The 26407-nt window shown below is 36.8% G+C and overlaps 1 protein-coding gene and 1 long non-coding RNA gene across 11 annotated transcripts in view; one reads left to right on the top strand and one right to left on the bottom strand.

Annotated features, from left to right (window-relative positions):
• Positions 1-15064, top strand: part of LOC108299721 — an 18638-nt gene extending 3574 nt beyond the window's left edge. Inside the window, exons 2-3 of the long non-coding RNA XR_001823080.2 lie at positions 5597-5601; positions 11672-15064. This is a non-coding gene — a long non-coding RNA (uncharacterized LOC108299721). The remainder of the gene's footprint in view (positions 1-5596; positions 5602-11671) is intronic.
• The window catches only part of LOC108299718 (WD repeat containing planar cell polarity effector), a 510874-nt gene continuing 486264 nt past the window's right edge, over positions 1798-26407 (bottom strand). For 9 of the 10 annotated variants that reach the window (XR_005199011.1, XM_017522162.2, XM_037736186.1 and 6 more), the window contains one exon: positions 1798-3931. Coding sequence is in view for 8 of the 10 variants with exons in the window: in XM_017522162.2 (XP_017377651.1) it covers positions 3881-3931 (51 nt within the window). In the remaining 2 variants the exon portion in view is untranslated. The remainder of the gene's footprint in view (positions 3932-26407) is intronic. The other variant, XR_005199010.1, reaches the window with a different exon arrangement.

Raw genomic sequence — 26407 nt, 5'->3', positions numbered from 1 at the left:
GGCCTCCCAAAGTGCTGGGATTACAGGCTTGAGCCACCGCGCCCGGCCAGAAAAATAATTTTTAATTAAGGAAGAAGTACCAGGAAATCTCATGTCACTGTAGACCTGCTTCTTTGAATACCATTTAGTTCTCCATACTCTAGTCATCAGGCGTAATGGTTGTGCATTGATGCCTCCATGTTAATGGACAGTAAGGATCACAAGTTGGGCTCACTCTGGCATTTGCTTAAGTAAAGGGGTGTGTTGTGTTCTTGCAACAAATCCCACATATAAATACATATGCATATTGTCCCACAAACATCCCCAAGCAGAAACCAGGGTTAGGTACAGAATAATCTCAAGAAAATTTTGGTTGCTAGGTCTTCGATGAGTCTTTCTTAGGCTGGTATTTTGACACTACGTGCATCATTGTTTCTCAACTGCTGTGTTGTACTGTGTCAGTTGTTTCACCACATTATCACTAAAAACTTGTTCTCCCTAAAAACACTAACTTCTTGGGGCCTGTGCCTCAGTGGGAGCTTTTGGTCTTAACTTTAGCTTTTTGGAGGACAGAGTCCCTTTCCCCTCTGTAGTGTTATTAGTGAATCAACCCTGAAGAGATAAAGTGTTAGGGCCTCAGCCTCCCAAGAGGCTGTCACTGGAGAATGGTTTCACTGACCTCAGCCCTTGGGCATTTCCACAGCACATTCTCCCCCTAACTACTCTACACCTGCCAAATGCCTACCTAGCTCTTGTAATAGGAAGGCTGGGAACTCCACTCAAAAACCATACAAAAAACCAGTTTGTACATTTGGTTACCTCCCTAGCACTCACAGTCACTGTGTTTCTCTTTTCCAACAGCAGTCACTCTCATGCAGTTTAAGTGATCTATTGATGTCTTAGCTAACCTTGCTATTGTTTCAGAACATTTCAGCCATCAAGGTTTTTTAAGAAGAGCATTCTGTAACAGAGCCATGCTGCTTCCTTGTGTCTGCCAATGTGTCCTTAGCCAGCCTCATTCTTCTTCAGTTTTTCCACTTTGGCAACATAGATCCTCATGATGTCCATCTTAGACATTCCTTTGTTCACATTACATGCCTCCCACTTGGAGTTGGCTTTCACATCTGAGGCTGGAGGGCAGCAATGTTGCAATTGATTTGTGTGGGCTGTTTGTAGAAGCTGTACACCAGCAGTTTTCTCATAAATGTACACAGGACCCTTCAGCTGCTTGAGGGCAGTGCAGGCCAGCTCAAAAACTCTACTTGGCACATTGTGGGAGGAGAGGCCAGTCTCCTCTGTCCTTTCTAGGTGAAATTGGTGCTAGAAGTGTCATCAGGTTACCTCATCCATAGGAGTGGGATGTTGATGATGTATCTTTCTCACTGAGTTTTGGGGGACTTTTCATGGAGAATACCTATGTACAGTGTCTTGTACAGGGCCATGCATGTTGTAGCTCTGATCAAACTCGCAGTAGAGAGTGGTATAATTTTAACTCTTCATAAACATTTCAAGATAGTAGGAAGAAAGTATGATACCAAGTTTTGGATACATGGCCTTTTTTAAAAAAATTACAAATTGAAAATCCAAATTTATTAATAATAGCTGCAAATATCTGACTACTTTATTATGTTTTCAAGTTCATATCAGCCTAAACATTAATATTTATGCTATGTTAAAATCCTTTTATTTCTCCTATAAATTACTTTTTATTTATTTTATTATACCTTAAGTAGTGGGGTACATGTGCATAATGTGAAGGTTACCATAGGTTATATATGTGTTTACATAGCCTTTTAATGAAGCAAAAACATTTAGACATTAGCATTCCAAATGAAATTTATTCTAGCAATAAGACACACGTGATAGCTAATATAAATTACTGTGCAAATTACTTCAGATCTGAGAAATCTGGAAAATAGTTGAAAAAGCTCATGGGTTTGTTCCTGAAGGACACTGTGAACCTGTCTGTGCCAGGACAGATACTACCAAGCTGTTCCTGCCTATATCACTCTTCTTTAGAGCTATGGTAGCTTCATAATCCTTTCAGGTTCTAGCAAAGCAGGAATATCAATTTACTGGAATGTTTAATAAACATTCTCAGATGGACAACATCTGGGAAATAACAGCACTTATAAATCATACATTATCAAAGATCATAATATATACTTCTATCTAAAGTTGGTTTTCTGTATATTTGAGTTAATTTTTCTAGAGATATGTGAAGTGGGGAAAATGGGTACTTTAAGAACTATGATTTGTTTAATTTTCACCTAGATAACCAGCAAACATTATTATTATCATTTTATAGAACAACACAGCTGTATCAAAATCTGTATTTTATATTTAATATCTCACAGGAAAGGTATTTTGGGTTAATGACTATTTACCAGAAAATCTGGAGAAAATTTTGCAATCTTGACAAAATCCTATTTTTTAAATACAATTTTTCTCTAAAAATTAGTTAACTTTTGATTATCTGTGTGATAAAGAAGAATGGGAATAGTAAAATGAAAATTTTCTGGTAACTCCATATCTCTTTTTAGTTTTTCTTACATGTTATACATTATTAAAATTTTTTCAGAGCAATAACAAAATGAAAAACATGTAATTTGAGTTTCATCTTTTTTGGTCATATCCTCTGGTAGAGGTACAGATAAATGGGAAGTAGAAAAATCTGAAATGTAAAAGCCTCCAATCTTATCAACTTTTAACTCTAAGGTTTAATTATATAATGTTAATTGTATAGCAGTTAACAATGTTGATTATTATAGATGTCTATAATTGTGAAATATTGGTTATCTGCTAAAGAATGGGTGTCAGAACTGTGAAGGGTATGAGATTTTATCCTCTTTATTAGCAAACAAGTTACCACACTATAGTTTCATGGATGCTGGTAGAAGACATGAGACTCCTGAGTCAGAGATAAATGATAGTAGCCAGGGTATTGGCATTGGCATTTTTTCTTTTCTTTTTTTTTTTTTTAATGGATTCTCTGAGCTCTATTCCTACAGAACAATGTTAAGAGGGCTAGATGTCACCTACACACAGAGTGAGCAGTGTAAAGGAGAGGCATTCTGAGCTTAAAGAACTAAAATCTCATATGCCCGCCCCTTGCTCCAGAGGGAAACAGTATCTTTGTTCCCAGGGGCAGTCAGGGCAAACTACTCATAGCAGTAATTTGAGAGAACCATGGAGAACTATCTTCTAATAATGGGTCTGGACTGAAACATTTGCATAATAAATACTGTATTTATAATGTAAATTAATAATGTAAACAAGAGCAGAAGAAGATTTTTTTTTTTTTTTTTTTTTTTGAGACAGGGTCATACTCTGTTGTCCAGGTTAGAGTGCAGTGGTGTGACCATGGCTTACTGTAGCCTTGAACTCCTGGGCTCAAGTAGTTCTCCTGCCTCAGCTTCACAAGCATGTACCACCACGCCTGGCTAATTTTTCTAGAGATAGCGTTTCACTATGTTGCATAGGCTAGTCTTGAACTCCTGGGCTCAAGTGATCCTTCAGCCTTCATCTCCTAAAGCACTGAGACTGCAGGAATGAGCCACTATGCTTGCCTCCTACTGCCCCATTTTAAAGTACTTGGGAGAACAAAGTTTAAATATGCTATTTTTGTAGCACCTAATTAAGGTACAATTTAAGACACTTTCAAAATGTTTTCATTATTGAAAATAAGTAGACTAAAGACTTACGATCATTTTGCTGTTATGTTGTATGTTTTTGAAATAATAAAACTTTATTTTGAAAACACTCCACTTAGAACTCTTAACTAATTCATATGATTCATACTGTCTCCTTGTTAAGAATCCACACAGGGAGATTTTAAGTCTGTATCAAGCCATGAAAAAGTTTAGATATGAAAAAGGCAGGTTTCTTTTGTTCTTGTTGTTTACACCAGACCAAAGTGAATCATTCTGAGAGAACCACCATCTTTGGTTTCCTGCAAATAAACAAATAAAAATAATTAAAATAATGTTTAGGCAGAGTAAAAAGTAACATTTGTATCTTTAACTATTTAAAAATAGTGAAACAAAATAGTTTAAAATGCACTACCCATAGATACATAAGAGAACTGTATACTTATCTGACTTGATCATCAAAATTTTGATATGATATTCATAAAAATTAGTCAAGAAATAATAAGCATTAAAAGGCAAAGAAAGGACAGGATGTTAATTGAAATTTGTAAGCATCTGAAAGCTTCTCCAATGAAAAATTGCAAACTGTATGTCATTTGGATTCTTCAGTGTGATTTTAAAATATTGTGTGTTCTGAAAGGTATTATATGGCATATATTTCTTAATTTCAGTGTTTTAATGAGCATTTGATAGTGGCTTGAGGTAATGGTTTATAAAATAGAGAAGATTGTGGTTTTATAAGACTTTCATAACATTTTATGAAGCTGAAAAGAAGTATTAGCAAGAACTTCATCTATTTCCCATTTGTTATTATTTCTTTCTTTTGCACTCCCCCCATCCGCTCCCATCCCTATCAGTTACAGAAAAACAGAAGATTTTATGGGCTTTTGAAGTTGGATGATGTCTGAAGATAAGACGAAAGATGAGTGATATTATGTGAATAATAATACAGTGGGGACATTTTTAAAAATTTGAAGATAAACTTCTTAGAGTTGAAATGGAAAAGTGAAAGGTAAAGAGTAGGGATAATAGCATTTAAACTGTCATGTCATAATGGGAGACATTTTTCTTAAAGTATAGGTGAAAATAATTTAAAAAATAAATTTGTTCTGTAAGTTACATCTTAAAAATTATTACTAAGAGAAGCCTTTCAGAAGTCTGCATTTATACTATTTTAAGTACTCACATCTCAAAGGAAACAGGTATGGGGCTAAAAAATAAGGGCAACACATGTATGTATATATGTGCCTGCAGATCTTGATGTATACAAAATTGAAAAAAAAAAAAAAAACCTGGAAAAACAGGTAGCAAGAAGAATGTGTAATTTAATAGTGCCTGGGGCTTGAGTGTGTGTGCTGGCAAGTTCCGGGGTTTTAGATAGCTTTGAATTTAAAAAGAAAACTAAGCACTGTCATTTTTAAAACATAAGCTTCAACTCTTGGCTTATAAACTACCATACCAAAGTCTAGTTTGTATACCATGAGAATGGTCATTGAGAAAATGAGTTCGGTTTTGGCCTTGTTCATCAACTGGCAGAGATCTTAGGTAAATTATTTTATTTTCCTAATATCTAGATATACTTGTTGCTAGAAGGCTGATGGCATACCTAAGAAGTATCATGTGGTTCAGCCTTGTTGTTGATGTTATGCAGTGTCTGCTATCCATGATTTAATCCTCTCTTACTTTAGGAATTATAATTTAAAAAGTTAGAATCATAGAATTAACTTCTCAAGGATCTTCCAGAATTTTAAAAAAACAAAACAAAAAATTTTCCTTTGGAGGATTTCCTTTAGAATTCACTACATTTTAAAAAGACTTAAGGCTGGCTGGGCATGGTGGCTCACGTCTGCAATTCCAGCACTTTGGGAGGCTGAGGCAGATAGATCACCTGAGGTCGAGAGTTTGAGACCACCCTGACCAACACGGAGAAATCCCATCTCTACTAAAAATACAAAAAAATTAGCCAGGTGTGGTGGAACATGCTTGAAATCCCAGCTACTTGGTAGGCTGAGGCAGGACAATCACTTGAACCCGGGAGGCAGAGGTTGCAGTGAGCTGAGATGGTGGCATTGCACTCCAGCATGGGCAAGAAGACTAAAACTCTGTCTCAAAAAAAAAAAAAAAAAAAGACTTCAGGGCATTTCCAAGGTTTCCATGCTAAATAACCTTAACTTATACTCTGTACTTTAGAGGGATATTTTGAAGATTTGTAAAATAATTTATATTCAATTTTTTAAACATTATTTGAAATAAAACATAATCATTAAATAAAATTTGGAAAACAGGAAAGTATGAAAATTTACCCATAGTCCTACCAGTAACATAAAACGATGGTTAACCTGAATTAGTTTCCAGTCTTTTTCTCCACATACATGTTTTATTTATTTTAAACACAGCTCGAATTCTATTGTATATACAATTCTATATCTTTCCTTTTTCTTTCTTTTTTTGGCCTCACAACACTTCATAACTTTTCACTTTCTACATAGTCTGTTTTTAATAGCTGAATTTTATTCCATTAAATACTATAGCTTTATTTAACCATTCCTTTTTTGGTTATATTTGTATTGTTTCCAATTTCTTCTTTTTCATAAATAACGCTATGATTGCTATTCTTAGGCATGATTTTTTTTTTTTTCCTGTTTGTAGGATTATTTCCTTGGTATAGAACTGTAGAAATAGAATTATTGGACCAAAAGCTTATGAAATTTTAAGCTTCTGGATAAACACTATAGAATTGGTGGTTTTGCTTTGTTTCCTAGTGTGGGAGGAGGTGATTTTGTTTAATAATAGGAAGTTGTGGTTCCAAGGAAGACTGATCTTCATTTTCTAAAAATGTGTTGAAATTGTGCTGAGCCTTGACTCAATGAAGCTACATGTTAATTCTTGTAGTAATTTTACAGCAACAAAAGGGTTTTCCCCAGTCCCTCACTGATTTCTACATATGGTTGAGTGCATTTTCAGAGCCACACCCTTTAGCTGTTACCTAATGTTGGGTGATATCAGGTTACTTTCCTTTAAATGTACACAGACTTTTGTAAGTAAATTCAGTGGACAAGTTAAGCTTTGCTTTGCTATAAACTGGATTTTGATCTGTTGCTCACTTAATACAGATTTTTGAATTTTAATAAGTGATCATCTCACAGTTTTGTTACGTTAGGTTTCATCTGTGTTACTAATGGTCTCTTGTGAAGTTTCTGATTTGGTTTAATAATAATTACATGCCAGAAGTATAATATTTTAGGGTTGGAAGAAACCTTAAAACTCCCTAATCTGAAATTCTTTTATGTTACAGATTAACATATGAGGTTAATTAATATATGAGCTGAGGCTCATATGGGTTGAGTGTTTTGTCCAAAGTCACTTAGTAGCAGAGTTGGGATTATAATTTAGTTCTTATTTCTCTATGAAGTGTTTTTTTTTTTCCACTAGAGTTTTTTAAATGTACTAACAAAACTAGTTCCACAGGATGCTTTATGATTAACTCCTCTCTCTCTCTATTCCTATTATTTAAGGCTTTTGCTTATAAGCATGCTATAAGCAAGCACTGTATGTGGCAGGAAACACTTTCCTAAGTAAGTTGACCAGCTACGGTATTCAAGTTTCACTACTGAACACTGTGAAATTGAACTCTGCTTCTTGCATATTTGGTATCATACATAGGTTTCCTTTTAATCAACACTGCAGAATTTGGTCCTTGACATTTTTTGTAGAAAATGTAGCCTCAAACTGATTATAGTCTAGCACTTGCCAAAGGTTAGATTGAGGCTTTTGGTTCATATGAGAGACAAGTTGATAGATAAGCTAACTTTTTGACTTCTGTGTTAAGCAAACCATCAGAAAAGAATGTGCTTAGAACTTGTCATTTCACCTTTCCACAGAAATGCCTTTAGTGAATTATGATTTAATATAATTCTTTCAGCTTACAGAGTTATAAGAAACATCTCTGTGACTAGAATCAAAACTCTAAGACGTGTTTCGTTTGTTTTTCAGTTAAAAAACATTTTTTTTTGGTAGAGATTGGGTCTTGCTGAGTTGCCCACACTGGCCTAAAACTCCTGGGCTCAAGCAGTTTCCCCACCTCAGCCTCTAGAGGAGCTGAGACTATAGGCATGCACTACCGTACCCAGCTTGCTTTTCTTTCTTTCTTTCTTTCTTTTTTTTTTTTTTTTAACAGTGTTTGCTCTGTTGCCCAGGCTGGAGTGCAGAGTGTAGTGGCGTGATCTCAGCTCACTGCAGCCTCTGCCTCCCGGGTTCAAGCAGTTCTCCCTGCCTCAGCCTCCTGAGTAGCTGGAACTACAGGCACATGCCACCACGCCTGGCTAATTTTTTTGCATTTTTAGTAGAGATGGGGTTTCACCATGTTGGTCAGGCTGGTCTTGAATTCTTGACTTCAGGTAATCTGCCTGCCTTGGCCTCCCAAAGTGCTGATATTACAGGAGTGAGCCACTTTTCAGTTTTTTTTTTTTACACAAATTTTTTTTTGTTGTTGTTGAGACAAGATCTCACTCTGTCATCCAGGCTGGAGTATAGTCGTACAATCAAAGCTCAGTGCAGCCTCAACCTCCCAGACTCAGGTGATACTCCCACCCCAGCCTCCTGAGTAGCTGGGACTACAGGCATGCACCACCACACCAGGCTAATTTTTGTATTTTTTATAGAGATAGGATTTCACCATTTTGGCCAGGATGGTCTTGAACTCCTGGCCTCAAGTGATCCGCTCGCCTCTACCTCCCAAAGTGCTGGGATTATAGGTATGAGCCATTGTACCTGGCCTGCACAAACATTCTTGAGTGTGAATACAAAGTGCTGAAAAAAGTTTCCATCCAGATAAATGTACTATTTGCATATGTTAAAAAATTAAGTCAATAATAATAATAACCATGTTTAAGAACAGAATGGTTTCCCATTACCTAATTGGACAAAATAATCATATAGTCTTACTAGATTAAACATAACTATTCTCATTTTACAGATGAGGAAACAGTTTTAGAGGCGTATAGCAGTGAGGAGGTAGTGGAACAAAACTCGCCTGAGACAGTTGGTCTATAATACTGCATTCTTTCTATTATATCATGATGCTTCTCAAGGTAAACCTATTTCACTTTTTTGCCTTTGCCTTCCCAATTTCAGAGCTAAATTTAGTTTTAACTTGTATATAACAGCCTGATATTCAACATTACTTACTATGCACCTTTTCTTTCTTGAAATAGGGTTGTGCTCTGTTGCCTAGGCTGGAGATCAGTGGCATAGTTACAGCTCATAGCACAATTATAGCTCTAATTCCTAGGCTTGAGTGATCTTGCCTCAGCTTCCCAAGCAGCTGGGACTACAGGCGTGCACCACCATGCCTGGATAATTTAAAAAAATTTTTATTTTTGTAAAGACAGGGTCTTGTTATGTTGCTCAACTACTGGGCTCAAGTGCTCTTTTTGCCTTAGCCTCCCAAATCACTAGGATTACAGACATAAATCACCATGCCTGGCCTGCAACTTTTAATTGACTTTTGCTGTATATATAATTTACTTTAGATATGATATATAAAATACTTTTATGAAATGCCCCAAGTCTTTCAGAAAGTAAATAGATCATAAATACTGAGATAAAGTATGTTGGTATATTTAAAATATTTTTTAAAAATCATTTTTTAGAGGAAAGAATATGAGAACAATTTATCAACTATTCCATCTCAACCAATACTTGAAGATACTGTCATCCATCAAGTAAATTGATAAACTTATGATAGAAATATTAGTGAACTCAAAAATTACTACTTTATCATTTTCAGAGGTTACACACTAGTGCTCTACTAATGTAATTGTCGAAATGTAAATACTGTACACACACTCCCTATTCTATGTATGTCACTCCTGTCTTTGGGTGATAGTAAAAATAGGAAGTGCAGCAGGTTACTATATGTACCATAATTCCACATTAAAAGAATCAGTTTCTGTCATTTCTAAATATAAGATTTCTGTGGCTGGGCTTGGTGGCTTACGACTGTAATCCCAGCAGTTTGGGAGGTCAAGGTGGGCAGATCACTTCAGGTCAGGAGTTCAAGACCAGCTTGGGCAACATGGTGAAACCCTGTCTCTATTAAAAATACAAAAATTAGCTAGGTGTGGTGGCATGTAATCCCAGCTACTCTGGAGGCTGAGGCAGGAGAATCACTTGAATCTGGGAGGCAGAGGTTGTAGTGAGCTGAGAACACACCTCTGCACTCTTGCCTGGGTGACAGAGTGAGACTTCATCTCAAAAAAAGAAAAATTAATAAATAAATATAAGTTTTTTTCAGACAGTATGACAATGAGTAGTACAAACAAGACAATGTAGATATGTAACTACATGATTTATTACCCTTGACTATGAGCAAAGTCAGTGGGAAGAAATAAGAGGTATGCCACATACCTAGAAATTCAAACATGTAGCCCCAAGATAACCTCTAAATTTAGCTATTAAAGCTTAAAGGAGAATTCAGTTCTTTCCTTTAGTTTTTGTCATTAGCACAATTTTTTTCTAGAATGTTTCCAACAGGTGCCTAGACCATTAGTGGTTTCATTTCTTTCTTTTCTCTTTCCTTTATTTTTTATTTATTTATTTTTTAAAATTGCATTTTAGGTTTTGGGGTGCAGGTGAAGAACATGCAAGATTGTTGCATAGGTACACACATGGCAGTGTGATGTGCTGCCTTCCTCCCCATCACCTATATCTAGCATTTCTCTCCGTGCTATCTCTCCCCAACTCCTCACCCCCCGCTGTCCCTCCCCTATTTCCCCCCAACAGACCCCAGTGTGTGATGCTCCCCTCCCTATGTCCATGTGTTCTCATTTTTAAACACCCACTTATGAGTGAGAATATGTGGTGTTTGATTTTCTGTTCTTGTGTCAGTTTGCTGAGAATGATGGTTTCCAGGTTCATCCCTGTCCCTACAAAGGACACAAACTCATCATTTTTGATGGCTGCATAATATTCCATGGCGTATATGTGCCACATTTTCCCTGTCCAGTCTATCATCGATGGGCATTTGTGTTGGTTCCAGGTCTTTGCTATTGTAAACTGTGCTGCAATGAACATTCGTGTGCATGTGTCCTTATAGTAGAATGATTTGTAATCCTTTGAATATATACCCAGTAATGGGATTGCTGGGTCAAATGGAATTTCTATTTCTAGGTCCTTGAGGAATCCCCACACTGTCTTCCACAATGGTTGAACTAATTTACACTCCCACCAACAGTGTAAAAGTGTTCCTATTTCTCCACATCCTCTTCAGCATCTGGTGTCTGCAGATTTTTTAATGATCGCTATTCTAACTGGCGTGAGATAGTATCTCAATATAGTTTTTATTTGCATTTCTCTAATGACCAGTGATGATGAGCATTTTTCATAGGTTTGTTGGCCTCATGTATGTCTTCTTTTGTAAGGTGTCTGTTCATATCCTTCGCCCACTTTTGAATGGGCTTGTTTCTTATAAATCTGTTTTAGTTCTTTGTAGATTCTGGTTATCAGCCCTTTGTCAGATGGGTAGACTACAAAATTTTTTTCCCATTCTGTTGGTTGTCGATTCACTCTAATTACTGTTTCTTTTGCCGTGCAGAAGCTGTGGAGTTTGATTAGGCCCCATTTGTCTATTTTGGCTTTTGTTTACTAATGCTTTTGGTGTTTTGGTCATGAAGTCCTTGCCTACACCTATGTCCTAAATGGTTTTGCCTAGATTTTCTTCTAGGGTTTTTATGGTGTTGTGTTTATGTCTCCTTGATTTTTTTGTTGTGGTAAAAGGTAACATAAAATTTACCACTTTAACTATTTTTTAAGTGTATACTTTAGTGGCATTAGGCACATTCACATGTTATTTAACCATCACTACTCCCCATCTACAGAACTTTTTAATCATCCCAAACTGAAATTCTGTACTCATTAAGTAACAATTTTCCATTTCTTACTTCTTTAAGGCCCTGATAACCGCTGTTCTACTTTATGTCTCTAAGAATTTGACTATTCCAGGTACTTCATATCAGTGGAGTCATACAATATTTGTTCTTTAGAGCCTCATTCCACTTAGCATAATGTCTGCACAGTTCATCCATGCTGTAGCAGGTATCAGAATTTAATTCCCTTTTTAGGGCAGAATAATATTTCATTACATGTATTACACCTTTTGTGTATCCATTCACCTGTCAATGGCCATTTTGGTTGTTTCCACGTTTTGGCTATTGTGACTAATGTTGCAATGAACATGGGTGTACAAATATCTGTTCATGTCCCTGCTTTCAGTTCTTTTGGGTGGATACCAGAAGTAAAATTGCTGCATCATATAATGGTTTTATGTAATGGTTTTATGTTTAATTTTTTGAGGAACTACCATACTGTTTTCCACAGGGGTCACACATTTTGTAGTCCCACCAGCAATGTACAAATACTCTAGTTTCTCCACATCCTTACCAACACTATTTGCTTTCTGTTTTTTGATAATGGCCATCTTATTGCTTCTCAGCCTTTCAGCTAAATCAAACAATAATAGCATCCTAATGTATGTAAAAGTAGTCTCTCATTGTGGTTTGATCTGCATTTTCCTAACAATTAGTGATGTTGAACATCATTTCATGTACTTACTGTCCATTTGTATATCTTGGAAGTCTTTTGTACATTAATTTTTTTTTCTTATTGGGTTGTAGTTCTTTCTATATTCTGGTTGTCACTTATCATGGAATACAGTTGTCCCTTAGTATTTGTGGGAGTTGGTTCCAGGACCCCCTACAGATACCAAAATCTGCAGATGCTTATGTCCCTGATACAAAATGCCTGGTATTTGCATATAATCTATATACATCCTCACATATACTTTAAATAATCTCCACATTACTTATAATACCTAATACAATGTAATTGTTTTATAAATCATTGTAATGTATTATTTAGGGAATAATTTACAAGAAAAAAAGTCTGTACATGTTTAGTACAGTTCTTTTCCAAATATTTTCAGTCTGTTGGTGGAATCCATAGATGAGGAACCCATGGATACGGAGGGCCAACTGTATTTTCTCCTGTCATGTGGGTTGTCTTTTCACTCTGTTGATAGTATCCTTTGATGGACAAACAATAATTTTAATGAAGTCCAATAATTTTAATGAAGCCAACACAATAATTTTAATGAATTATCTTTTTTTAAATTGTTTTTATTGCCTGTACTTTTGGTGTCTTACCTGTGAAATCATTGCCAAATCCAATGTTACAACGTTTTCTCCTATGTTTTCTTCCAAGAGAATTAAGGTTTTAGACCTGTATGTAGATCTTTGATACATTTTTAGTTGATTTTTGTATATGGTGTAAGGTAAGTGTTGGAAAAAGCAGCAAAGGAAAAAGGACTTACAGAGTGCTTAAATTGGTTATGAGTAACATATAAACAAGGAACAACAAACTGCGGAAGGCTGAGGGAGGTCTCTGAGGAGGAAAGCCTCTCCATGCCTCATGTTCCAGTGCAGGGTGACCTAGGCTCTGTTACCATAAACATTGTGCTCAAGGACGTAAAACCCCTTCATTGCACTATGACATAGCCAGACTTGTAGGAAACTTGTAAGGCCTGCGTTCCATCAGCTGTACATAGATAATAAGCTAAAGATAACCACATGTTGTTGTTTTGTGAAACTCTCAAACCACCACTGTTATCAATCCTTAGAATGACACACCAGTTCTGGCTCACTGATTCACTCTGCCATCACCCTCCCCACCATCACTATCCCTACCCTGTAGATCAAAGTGATTGTAACCAATAAATAGTGTGGATGATCAGAGCTTGGGGTCTTCACTGTCTCCTCCAAAGTAATGAGTGATGGCCCCCTGGTCCTACTATCTCTCTTAATCTGTCTTGTACTCATTCCTTCGTCACCACTGAACATGGGGTACCCACAGGTGATGTAGGGCTGGTTCCCTATAGTAAGAGGAGTCTAGCTTCATACTTTTGCATATGGACATTCAGTTTTCCCAGCAACATTTGATGAAAAGAATGTCTTCTTCCCCCATTAAATGGTCTTGGTACCCTTGTCAGAAATCATTTATCCACATACACAAAGGTTTATTTAGGTTCTCTATTCTGTTCTATGGTTCTGTATGTCTGTGTTTATGCTAGTATCATATTTTGATTACTGTATTTTGTAGTAAATTTTGAAGTCAGAAAGTGTGAGTTCTTCAACTTTATTGTTTTTTTTCAAGATTGTTTTGGCTTTTCAAGGTCCCTTGATATTAATTTTAAGCATGGGTATTTTTTTTGTTTCTGCAAAGATACATTGAGATTTTTATAGGAATTGAGTGGAGAGTTCTGTATGTCTATTCCATCCAGTTGGTCTACAGTATTGTTCAAGTCTTCTGTTATCCTTACTGATCTTCTGTCTGGTTGTCCTATCCATTACTGAAAGCAGGTTATTGAAGTCTCCTAATATTACTGTGTTGCTGTCTATTTCTTTCTTCAATTCTGTTAATGTTTGCTTCATATATTTAGGAGTGCTGATGTTTGGTGCATACATATTTATAATCATATCTTGGTGAACTGACTTGTTAATCATTCTATATTATCCTTTCTAGTCTCTTGTGACAATTTTTCACTGAAAGTCTATTTTATCTGATATTATTATAGGTACCCCTGCTCTCTTGTGGTTACTTTTTACATGAAATATTTTTTCCATCCTTTCTATTTCAGCTTATGTGTTTGATCTAAAATGAATCTCCTGTGTGAAGCAGAGTGTTAGATTTTGTTTTTTAAATATCCATTCAGTCAATATGTCTTCTAACTAGTGAGTTGGATTATTCATATTTAAAGTAATTATTGATGTGGAAGGATGTACTATTGCTGTTTTGTCACCTGTTTTCTGTACATCTTGTGGCTTTTTGGTCCCTCATTTCTTCTCTTACTGCCTTCCCTTTGTATTCCACTGATTTTTTTTTATAGTGACATACTTTGATTCCCTTTTCATTTTCTTTTGAGTATACTAAATAAATCTTTTTCTTGGTGGCTAACATTGTGATTACATAACAGATTTCAAATTTATGCAATTTATGTTACACTGATAACTAATCTTCATTAGCATGCAGAAATTCCCCTTTACCATTATTTCTTTTGTTATTGTTGTTAAAATTACATTTATATATTGTATACCCATTAATTTAGATAGTTTTTTTTGTGTAATTTTATAGATTCTATACAAGAATTAAAAGTGGATTTATGCACCAGAATTACAATAACACAGGATTCTATAGTTGCCCATATGTTTACCTTTAATGGGGAACTTTATACTTTCATATGATTTTGTATAGCTGTCTAGTATCTTTTTGTTTCAATTTGAAGGATTCTCTTTAGCATTTCTTGTAGCAAACATCTAGTGGTGTTGACTATACATGTTTTATCTGGGAATGTCTTAATTTCTTCATATTTGAAGGACAGTTTTGCTAGATACTATTCTTCATTGAATTATTTTTATTTTTTTAAAATTGCATTTTAGGTTCTGGGGTACATGTGAAGAACATGCAAGATTGTTGCATAGGTACACACATGGCAGTGTGATTTTCTGCCTTCCTCCCCATCACCTATATCTGGCATTTCTCCCCATGCTATCTCTCCCCAACTCCCCACCCCCCGCTGTCCCTCCCTCCCCCACTTTTTGTTTTTTTTGAGACAGAGTCTTGAGTACAGTGGTACGATTTTAGCTCACTGCAACCTCTGCCTCCCAGGTTCCAGTGATTCTCCTGCCTCAGCCTCCTGAGTAGCTGGGATTACAGGCATGCATCACCATGCCTGGCTAATATTTTGTATTTTTAGTAGAGATGGGGTTTCACCATGTTGGCCAGGCTGGTCTTGAACTCCTGACCTCAAGTAATCTGCCTGCTTCAGCCTCCCAAACTGCTGGGATTACAAGTATGAGCCACCTTGCCTGACCCAGTTAATGTTTTTGAATATACCGTCCCATTCTTTCTTAGCCTGCAAGATTCATACTGAGAAATCCGTTGATAATCTTATTAGGCTCCCTTGTATGTGATGAGTCATTTTTTCTCTTGTAGTTCTCAAGATTGGCTCTTTGTCTTTGACTTTCAGTAGTTTGATTGTAATGTGTCTTGTGTGTCTCTTTGGGTTTATTATAGTTAGAGTTTGTTGAGCTTCTTGAGTTTATACGTCTATTTCTATCCTCAGATTGGGGAAGTTTTTGGCCATTATATTTCAAATAAGTTCCCTACATTTTTCTTACTGTCTTCTCCATCTGGGATCTTCATAATGCATATATTGTCCTGCTTGATAGTGTCTTGTAAGTCTCTTAAGCTCTGTTCACTTTTTAATTCTTTTTGCTCCTCAGACTTGATAATTTCAAACAAGTTATCTTTAAGCTTGTTTACTCTTTCTTCTGTCCAAGTCTGCTGTTGAATCCCTCTAGTGAATTTTTAAGTTTGACTATCCCAACATGCCTATTATATTTTTCATTTCCAGAATTTCTGGTTGGTTCTTTTAATAATTTCTATCTCTGTTGATATTCTCCTTTGTTCATACAGTTTACCTGATTTCCTTTAGGTCTCTGTCCATGTTGTTCTTTACTGTTTGAACATATTTAAAACAATTGTTTGAAAATCTTTTTCTAGTAAGTGTGATACCTGTATTTTTTCAGGGATAGTTTTCTGCTAATTTATTATTATTATTGAATGTTCCATGTTTCCCTGTTTATTTTCATACACTGTGATTTTGGGTTTTTAAATTTACAATGGGTATGTTGGGGATTTGAAAAAAAAAGAGACCCAGCTACTTCTCCCATTCTCTGAAGACTGGCTCTTTGCCATAGAAGTCCTTTCCTAATTATCTTGGCCTTGCTTCTGAATTTTGACATCAAAGAGAAAGCTAAAGATCTTCTTAGGTCTTTACGGAGCATGCATCTTGCCTGGGCCTGTTTGTGGCTTTTTTGAGTCTCTGTATAGATGACTGCTTTTAATTATCTTAAATTTTCCAAGAGATCTTTGTGGGGTCTTAATGGTCTGTCATATGTCTCCACTTATAATCTTTTGCCCCAGGCATCTGTAGGGTCAGTCTCTCTGTGGCTTTGCTGAGCCATGACTACTGCTTCTCCTCATCTGAGATTTAAATCCATGCTTGTCTCCCAGCTTAGATTTGAGTTAGGTGAATAAGGGATCAATCATTCAGGCAGCCTCCAGACAAGTTAGAATGTTGCAAATAAGGTCAGTCTTGTTCCTTCTGGTTCAAGGGATGGTGATATGATTTGGCTTTGTGTCCTCACCCAAATCTCACCTTGAATTGTAATAATCCCCATGTGTCAAGGGTGGGACCAAGAGGCGATAATTGAATAATTGGGGCAATATTCCCCATGCTATTCTCATGATAGTGAGTTCTCATGAGATTTGAAGTTTTATAACCATCTGGCATTTCCCCTGCTGGCACTCACTCTGTCCTGCTGCTCTGTAAAGAAAGTGTCTGCTTCTCCTTTGCCTTTTGCCATGACTATAAGGTTCCTGAGGTCTCCCCAGCTATGCAAAACTGTGAGTTAACTAAGCCTCTTTCTTTTATAAATTACCTAGTCTCAGATGTTTCTTCATAGCAGCATGAGAATGGACTAATACAGGTGGAATTGGGAACTGCCATCTCCTCCAAACCAAGACAGTGGCTGGGGAGGGGTGGAGCAAGGGTGAGCAAAAATGCCATGACATGTCCTACTGTTCTGAATGTAGCCATTTCTTGATCGTTTACTTGGTTTCTGTAAACCTTTGACTGTTTTCCAGAGTTCCTGTCAAGTTATTTAGCCAGTGTACGATTGTTTCTTTAATGTTTATTAAGGAGTATGAGGGCCTGAAGATTCTTTTTTTTTTTTTTTTTTTTTGAGATGGAGTCTCGCCCAGTTGCCAGGCTGGAGTGCAGTGGTGCAATCGCAGCTCATTGCAACCTCCACCTCCTGGGTTCAAGTGATTCTTCTGTCTCAGCCTCCTGAGTAGCTGGGACTACAGAAGCATATCACCACATCCAGCTAATTTTTCTTTTTTTTGTATTTTTAGTAGAAATGGGGCTTCACCATGTTGGCCAGGATGGTCTCGATCTCTTGACTTTGTAATCCACTTGCCCTGGCCTCCCAAAGTGTTGGAATTACAGGCGTGAGCCACCCCACCTGGCCATTCTTAGTCACCATTTTGCTGATACTATTCTTCCTAGGGGTTCTTTTTCTAATCATTTACTCTGGTTGTATATGGTTTCCTTATTGCTTGGGAAGGGAACTTCATTGTCACTGCAACCCTGAATAATATATGCAGTGTGAGGACTTTAGAGAAATTCTAATCCCACCTGGTCAAATCCTTGTTATTTTGCTCATTTCACTTCTGTGGTCATAGAATGTAACTTCTCTGTAGTACCTCTCTTCCCCAGTTTTCTTTTGTTTTTCTCCAAAATTCATATTTTATTTCTATGATTTAACTCTTAAATCCTTTCCTGCTACAATATAATAGATCACAATTATGATCAATAATACCCACTCAGCATGTTGAGAAATAAAAATTAAATTCTGGCTAAGTTTCACAGAATGCCAGAAAGGTACTTAGTAAATTTATATATATGCACACACACGTGTCTGCACACACACACACACACACACATATGTACATGTACACATATTGTTTTCATAGTATGCTGTGTTTTCAAAGGTTTTAGATACTTAGCATATACTATGAGCACTGTGAACACTGATGTTCTTAATGTGAAATTCTGAGAACGTTTTGTTCTTGGTATCAAATATGAAACTTGTGAAATTCACATATGCAGATTGCTTCATTCATTAGTGACCTTTGATGGCTTCTGATTGTCAGTATTGTGTCCATCTCTGAAGTATAGATTTAAAAAATTGTGAATTTCTTAATTTTTTCTTCATTGTGGCTGACTATAGAGAAATTGCTGTGTATCTCAGTGAAGGTCTGTTTAAATGTGTTTTTCAAAGCTCAAGATCGGGAGGTGCTGTGGCTCACATCTCTAACCCCAGCTCTTTGGGAGGCCAAGACAGGTGGACTGCTTAAGCTCAGGAGTTTGAGACTAGCTTGGGCAACAAGGTGAAACCCTATCTCTATAAAAAATAAAAAATTTAGCCAGGCGTAGTGGCACCAGCCTGTAGTACCAGCTACCTGGGAGGTTCAGGTGGGAGGATCACTTAAAGCCACAAGGTGGAAGTTGCAGTGAGCTGAGATTACACCACTGCACTCCAGCCTAGGTGACAGAGCCAGACCCTGTCTTGAATAAAACAAAAAGCTCTGGAGAAAGTGTACAGAAATCTTAAAATGGACCACATCCATCAGAGAATAGTCTATTAAATTGCAGGGCATGTGATGCTTTTAAGATCTCTGTGAATGTGGTCTATGAGCTTTAAGGAGGAATTAGCCAGGCACTGTCAGAACATTTTTTGTTTTCACAAAGGCTAATATAATTCTTCCTTAAATGTTATTTCTTTTTAAATTTTGAGATGAAGTCTTGTTCTGTTGCTCAGACTGGAGTGCAGTGGCGCGATCTTGGCTCACTGCCACCTCAATTTAAGTGATTCTTCTGAATCAGCCCCCTGAGTGGCTGGGATTACAGGCATGCACCACCATGCTCAGCTAATTTTTGTATTTTTAGTAGAGATGGGATTTCACCATGTTGGCCAGGCTGGTCTTGAGCTCCTGATTTCAGGTGATCTGCCCATCTTGGCCTCCCAAAGTGCTAGGATTAAGGGTGTGAGCCACTGTGCCTGGCCAAATGTTATTTCAAGTTAATAAAATTCTCATAATTATGGCAACATAATTCTCTTTTTATGTTTTTCCACAAAAGAAAATGTGAACAAGGAAATTAAGTTTTGTTTTGTTTTGGTTTTGAGACAGGGTCTCACTCTGTCACCCAGGCGGAAGTGCAGATGCGTGATCACTGTTCACTGCAGCCTCTAACTCCTTGGCTCAGGCAATCTTCCTGCCTCAGCCTTCTGGGTAGCTGGGACTACAGGCATGTGTACCATGTCTGGTTAATTTAAAAAAATGTTTTTTTAGAGATGGGGTCCTGCTCTGTTGCCCAGGCTGGTTCAAACTCTTGGCCTTAAGTGATCCATCCACCTTAGCCTCCCAAAGTGCTAGGAAAGTGCTACAGGTGTGAGCCACTGCACTGAATAAGGAAATTTGAGGGACATACTTTTTCTTGAAAAGTAAACAGGCAGTAATGTATACTATTAAAGATGTAGCCATTGTAGTACCAAAGGTTTAGTAAACTAAAGTGTCAGAGAACTTTATACTTGAATTACTATATGTATTTCTCAGAGGACTTTTACCCAAACAATTAAAGTTTATAATCTGATGAAGCCTAAAGCTAGGTCATGGTTAAAATAAGTAGTGATTTAAAAATAATTCACTGTTTACTTTAACCGTAAAATAACTACAGGTGTGAGCAGAATATGAAATTTAAAGAAAATTGTTAGGGAAAAAAGTCCTGCAGGGATTGATAGGGGTGGGAGGGAGGAAGAGAAGGAGATAATCTATTATAATATGGGTATAATAAAATAATATATATTATGTATCATATACAGGCACTTAACGGAACACTAAGATTTGTGCATTTTATTTATGTGCATTTTACAGGAGAAGGGGAAGGAGTATACACAAATATTCTTTAACTTTTCAGTTCAGGAATACATGTGTAGATTTGTTACATAGGTAAACTTGTGTTATGGGGACTTGGGGTTTGTTGTACATATTATTTCATCATCCAAGTTTTAAGCGTAATACCCATGAGTTATTTTTCCCGATTCCCTTCCTTCTCCCACTTCCCACCCTCCAGTAGGCCTCATGTTTTATTGTTTCCCTCTATGTGTCCATGCGTTCTCATCATTTAGCTACCACTTATAAGTGAGAACATGCAGTATTTGGTTTTATATTCCTGCATTAATTTGCTTAGGATAATGGTTTCCAGCTCTATCCATGTCCCTGCATGGGACATGATCTTGTTTTTTTTCATGGCTGTATAGTATTACATGGTACCACATTTTCTTTATCCACTCTATCATTGATGGGCATTTAGGTTGACTCCATGTCTTTGCTATTGTAAATAGTGCTGCAGTGAACATAAGCATACATGTGTCTTTATAATAGAATGATCTATATTCCTTTCAGTATATACTTAGTAATGGGATTGCTGGGTCAAATGGCATTTTTGTCTTTTGGACTTTGAGGAATCACCACACTGTCTTCCACAATGGTTGAACCAATTTACACACCCACTAAGAGTTTATAAGCATTTCTTTTTCTCCATAAGCTTGCCAACATCTGTTATCTTTTGCCTTTTTAATAGTAATCATTCTGACTGGTGTGAGATGGTATCTCATTGTGGTTTTGATTTGCATTTCTCTGATAATCAGTGATATTCAGCATTTTTTCATAATTGTTGGCTGCATGTATGATTCTCTTGAAAAGTGTCTGTCATGTCTGCTGCCCACTTTTAATGGTTATTTTTTTTCTTCTTGTATATTTCTTTAAGTTCCTTATAGATGCTGGACATATGTCAGGTACACAGTTTGCAAAATTCTTCTCCCATTCTGTAGGTAATCTGTTTACTCTGTTGATAGTTTCTTTTGGTGTGCAGAAGCTTTTTAGTTTAATTAGATCCTATTAGTCAATTCTGCTTTTGTTGCTATTACTTTTGGTGTCTTCATCATGAAGTATGTGCCCATGCCTATGTCCTGAATGGTATTACCTAGGTTTTCTTCCAGGCTTTTTATAGTTTTGGGTTTTACATTTAAGTCTTTAATCTACCTTGAGTTAATTTTTGTGTATGATCTAAAGAAGGGGTCCAGTTTCAGTTTTCTGCATATAGCTAGCTAGTTATCCCAGCACCATTTATTGAATAGAGAATCCTTTCTCCACTGCTTGTTGTTCTCAGGTTTTTTGAAGATCAGATAGTTGTAGGTATTCAGTCTTAATTCTGCGTTTTCTATTCTGTACCATTGGTCTGTGTGTCTGTTTTTGTACAGGTATCATGCTGTTTTGGTACTGCAGCCCTGTAGTCATGATGCCTCCAGTCTCTAGTTTTTTTGTTTTTTTTTCCTTAGGATTGCCTTGGCCATTCGGGCTCTTTTATAGGTCTGTATGAATTTTTTGTTTGTTTGTTTACATAGTTTATTTAACACTCCTCTGTTTGGTGATTTAGACTATTTCCAACTTTTATTTGTAATAAAAATTGTACTGCAGTGAGCATCCTTATGATTAAATTTTTGTGCCCATCCTTAATTATCCTTTTTGGAATGAATTTCCAGAGCGTGAATTACTGTTCACATTTAACTCTTTCAATGCACAGCGTCAAGCTGTCCTGCAGAGAGGTTGTGCTGATGTCTGCATGCTCAGCAGTGTATACCAGTGCCCATTTCCTTGTACCATTGACAACACCAGATATTGCTATTTTATTTTTTATTTGAATGAATGAATGAATGAATGAATTTTTCCATAAGTTATTGGGGTTACAGATGGTATTTGGTATTACATGAGTAAGTTCTTTAGTGATAACTTGGGAGATTTTGGTGCATCCCTCAAATATGAGTATACACTGCACCGTATTTGTACTCTTTTATTCCTCACCCCCTCCAACTCTTCCCTGCAAGTCACCAAAGTCCGTTGTATCATTCTATGCCACTGTGTCCTCATAGCATAGCTCCCACATATCAGTGAGAACATACAATGTTTGGTTTTCCATTCCCGAGTTACTTCACTTAGAATAATAATCTCTAATCTCATCCAGGTCACTGAAAAGACAATTCATTCATTCCTTTTTATGGCTGCATAGTATTCCATTGTATATACATACCACAGTTTCTTTATCCACTTGTTGACTGATGGGCATTTGGGTTGGTTCCATGATTTTGCAATTGTGAATTGTGCATGTGCAAGTATCTTTTTTCAGTAAAGACTTCTTTTCCTCTGTGTAGACACCCAATAGTGGGATTGCAATAGTACCATTGCATCAAATGGTAGTTCTACTTTGAGTTCTTTAAGGACTCTCCACACTGTTTTCTCTAATGGCTGTACTACTTTACATCCCCACCAGCAGCGTAGAAGTGTTCCCTTTCACCATATCCATGCTAGCATCTATGTTTTTTTGAATTTTTTACTGTGACCATTCGTGCAGGAGTAAGGTGGTATCGCACTGTGGTTTTGATTTGCATTTCCCTGATCATGCTGAGCATTTTTTCATGTTTGTTGTCCATCTGTATATCTTCTTTTGAGAATTGTCCATTCATGTCCTTAGCTCACTTTTTGATTGGCTTGTTTTTTACTTACTGATTTGAGTTTGTTGTAGATTCTGGATATTAGTCCTTTGTTAGATGTACAGATTGTGAAGATTTTCTCCCACTCTGTGTGTGGGCTGTTTACTCTGCTGACTGTTGCTTTTGCCATGCAGAAGCTCTTTAGTTTAATTAGGTCCCAGCTATTTATCTTTGTTTTTATTGCATTTGCTTTTGGGTTCTTGGTCATGAAATCTTTGCCTAAGCCAATGTCTGAAAGGGTTTTTCCAATGTTATTATCTTCTGGAATATTTGTAGTTTTAGGTCTTAGGTTTAAGTCCTTAATCCATCTTGAGTTAATTTTTGTATAAGGTAAGAGATGAGGATCCAGTTTCATTCTCCTACATGTGGCTAGCCAGTCGTCCCAGCACCATTTGTTGAAGAGTGTCCTTTCCCCACTTTATGTTTTTGTTTGTTTTGTTGAAGATCAGTTGGTTGTAAATATTTGCATTTATTTCTGGGTTCTGTATACTGTTCCACTGGTCTATGTGCCTATTTTCATACCAGTACCCACACTGTTTTGGTGACTATAGCATTATAGTATAGTTTGAAATCAGGTAGTGTGATGCCTGCAGATTTGTTCTTTTTGCTTAGCCTTGCTTTGGCTATCTGGGCTCTTTTTTCGTTCCATATGAATTTTAGAATTATTTTTTCTGATTCTGTGAAGAATGATGGTGGTATTTTAATGAAGATTGCATTGAATTTGTAGACTGCTTTTGGCAGTATGGTCATTTTCACAATATTGATTCTACCCATTCATGAGCATCGAATGTGTTTTCATTTGTTTTTGTCAGCTGTGATTTCTTTCAGCAGTGTTTTGTAGTTTTCCTTGTAGAGGTCTTTCGACTCCTTGGTTAGGTATATTCCTAAGTATTTTATTTTATTTTTTGCAGCTATTGTAAAAAGGGTTGAGTTCTTGATCTGATTCTCTGCTTGGTCGCTGTTGGTGTATAGAAGAGCTACTGATTTGTATATGTTAATCTTGTATCCAGAAACTTTGCTGAATTCTTAAATCAGTTCTAGGAGCTTTCTGGAGGAGTCCTTTGGGTTTTCAAGGTAAACGGTCATATCATCAGCAAACAATGACAGTTTGACTTCCTCTTTACCAATCTGGATGCCCTTTATTTCTTTCTTTCGGATTGCTCTGGCTAGGACTTCTAGTGCTGTGTTGAAGAGGAGTGGTGAGAGCAGGTATCCTTGTCTTGTTTTAGTTCTCAGAGGGAATGCTTTCGACTTTTCCCCATTCAGTATTATCTTGGCTGTGGGTTTGTCATAGATGGAGTTTATTACATTAAGGTATGTCATTTGTATGCCGATTTTGCTGAGAATTTTAATCATAAAGGGATGCTGGATTTTGTCAAATGCTTTTTTTGCATCTATTGAGATGGTCATGTGATTTTCACTTTTAATTCTGTTTATATGGTTTATCGCATTTATTGACTTGCATATGTTAAACCATCCCTTTATCCCCGGTCTAAAATCCACTTGACCATGGTGGATTATCTTTTTTGATATGTTGTTGGATTCAGTTAGCTAGTATTTGGTTAAGGATTTTAGCATCAATGTTCATTAAGGATATCAGTCTGTAGTTTTCTATTTTGGTTATATCCTTTCCTGGTTTTGGCATTAGGGTGATGCTGGCTTTATAAAATGAATTAGGGAGGGTTTCTTCTTTCTCTATCTTGTAGAATAGTATCAAAAGTATTAGTACTAATTCATTTTTGAATGTCTGGTAGAATTCTGCTGTGAATCAATCTGGCCCTGGACTCTTTTTTTTAATTGGTAATTTTAAAATTATCATTTCAATCTTGCTGCTTGTTACTGGTTTGTTCAGGGTATCTAATTTTCCTGATTTAAGCTAGGAGGGCTATGTCTTTCCAGGAATTTTTGCATCTCTTCTAGGTTTTCTAGTTTATGTGCGTAAAGCTGTTCATAGTAACCTTGAATGATCTTTTGTATTTCAGTGGTGTCAGTTGTAGTATCTCCTGTTTTGTTTCTTAGTGAGGTTATTTGGATTTTCTCTCTCCTTCTGTTGGTTAATCTTGCTAATGGTCTATCAATTTTATTTATCTTTTCAAAGAACGAGTTTGTCAGTTTGTCTCATTCATCTTTTGCATTTTTTGTTTGTTTCAATTTCATTTAGTTGTGCTCTGATCTTGGCAATTTTGTTACTTCTGCTGAGTTTGGGTTTGGTTTGTTCTTGTTTCTGTAGTTCCTTGAGGTATGACCTTTGAATGTCAGATTGTGCCCTTTCAGTCTTTTTGATGTAGGCACATAAGGCTATGAAATTTCAACTTAGCACCACCTTTTCTGTATCTCAGAGGTTTTGATAGGTTGGTCATTACTGTCATTCAGTTTCAATAATTTTTAAATTTCCATCTCAATTTCATTTATGACCCTGTGCTCATTCAGGAGCAGAGATATTTAATTTCCATGTATTTGCATGGTTCTGAAGGTTCCCTTTGGAGTTGATTTCTAGTTTTATTCCACTGTGGTCTGAGACAGTGCTTGATATAACTTCAATTTTCTTAAATTTATTGATGCTCATTTATGGCCTATCATATGGTCTATCTTGGAGAAAGTTCCATGCACTGTTGAATAGAATATGTATTCTGTGGTTGTTGGATGAAATGTTCTGTATATATCTGTTAAGTCCATTTGTTCCAAAGTATAGTTTAAATCCATTGTTATTTTTGTTGATTTTCTGTCTTGATGACCTGTCTAGTGCTTTCAGTGGAGTAGTGTAGTCCCCTACTATTATGATGTCGTTGTCTACCTCATTTCTTAGGTCTATTAGTAATTGTTTTATAAATTTGGGAGCTGCAGTGTTCTTTTTTGAGACAGAGTTTTGCTATCACCCAGGCTGGAGTATAGTGCCACAATCTTGGCTCACTACAACCTCTGCCTCCTGGGTTCAAGCAATTCTCCTGCCTCAGCATCCCTGAGCAGCTAGAACTACAAGCTAAAGCCATGACAGGTGTCTGTCTTTAGAATTGTGATTTTCCTGTTGGACAAAGTCTTTTACCGTTATATAATGTCCCTCTTTGTCTCTTTTAACTGCTGTTGCTTTAATATTTGTTTTGTCTGATATAAGAATAGCTACTCCTGGCCGTGTATGGTGGCTCATGCCTGTAATCCCAGCACTTTGGGAGGCCGAGGCAGGCGGATCACAAGGTCAAGGAATCGAGACCATCCTGGCCAACATGGTGAAATCCTGTCTCTACTAAAAAATACAAAAATTAGCTGGGTGTGGTGGTGCATGCCTGTAGTCCCAGCTACTTGGGAGGCGGAGGTAGGGGCATTGCTTGAACCCGGGAGGCAGAGGTTGCAGTGAGCTGAGCTGAGATCGCGCCACTGAACTCCAGCCTGGCACCTTGCGACAGAGCAAGACTCTGTCAAAAAAAAAAGGAATAGCTACTCCTGCTAGCTTTGCTTTTGGTGTCCATTTGCATGAAATGCTTTATTCTGCCC

This window comes from Cebus imitator, unplaced genomic scaffold (assembly GCF_001604975.1).
Source record: "Cebus imitator isolate Cc_AM_T3 unplaced genomic scaffold, Cebus_imitator-1.0 Scaffold23, whole genome shotgun sequence".
Taxonomy (NCBI): domain Eukaryota; kingdom Metazoa; phylum Chordata; class Mammalia; order Primates; family Cebidae; genus Cebus; species Cebus imitator.
Note: the sequence above shows the minus strand (reverse complement) of the source record. Positions and strands in the feature narration are given on the sequence as shown.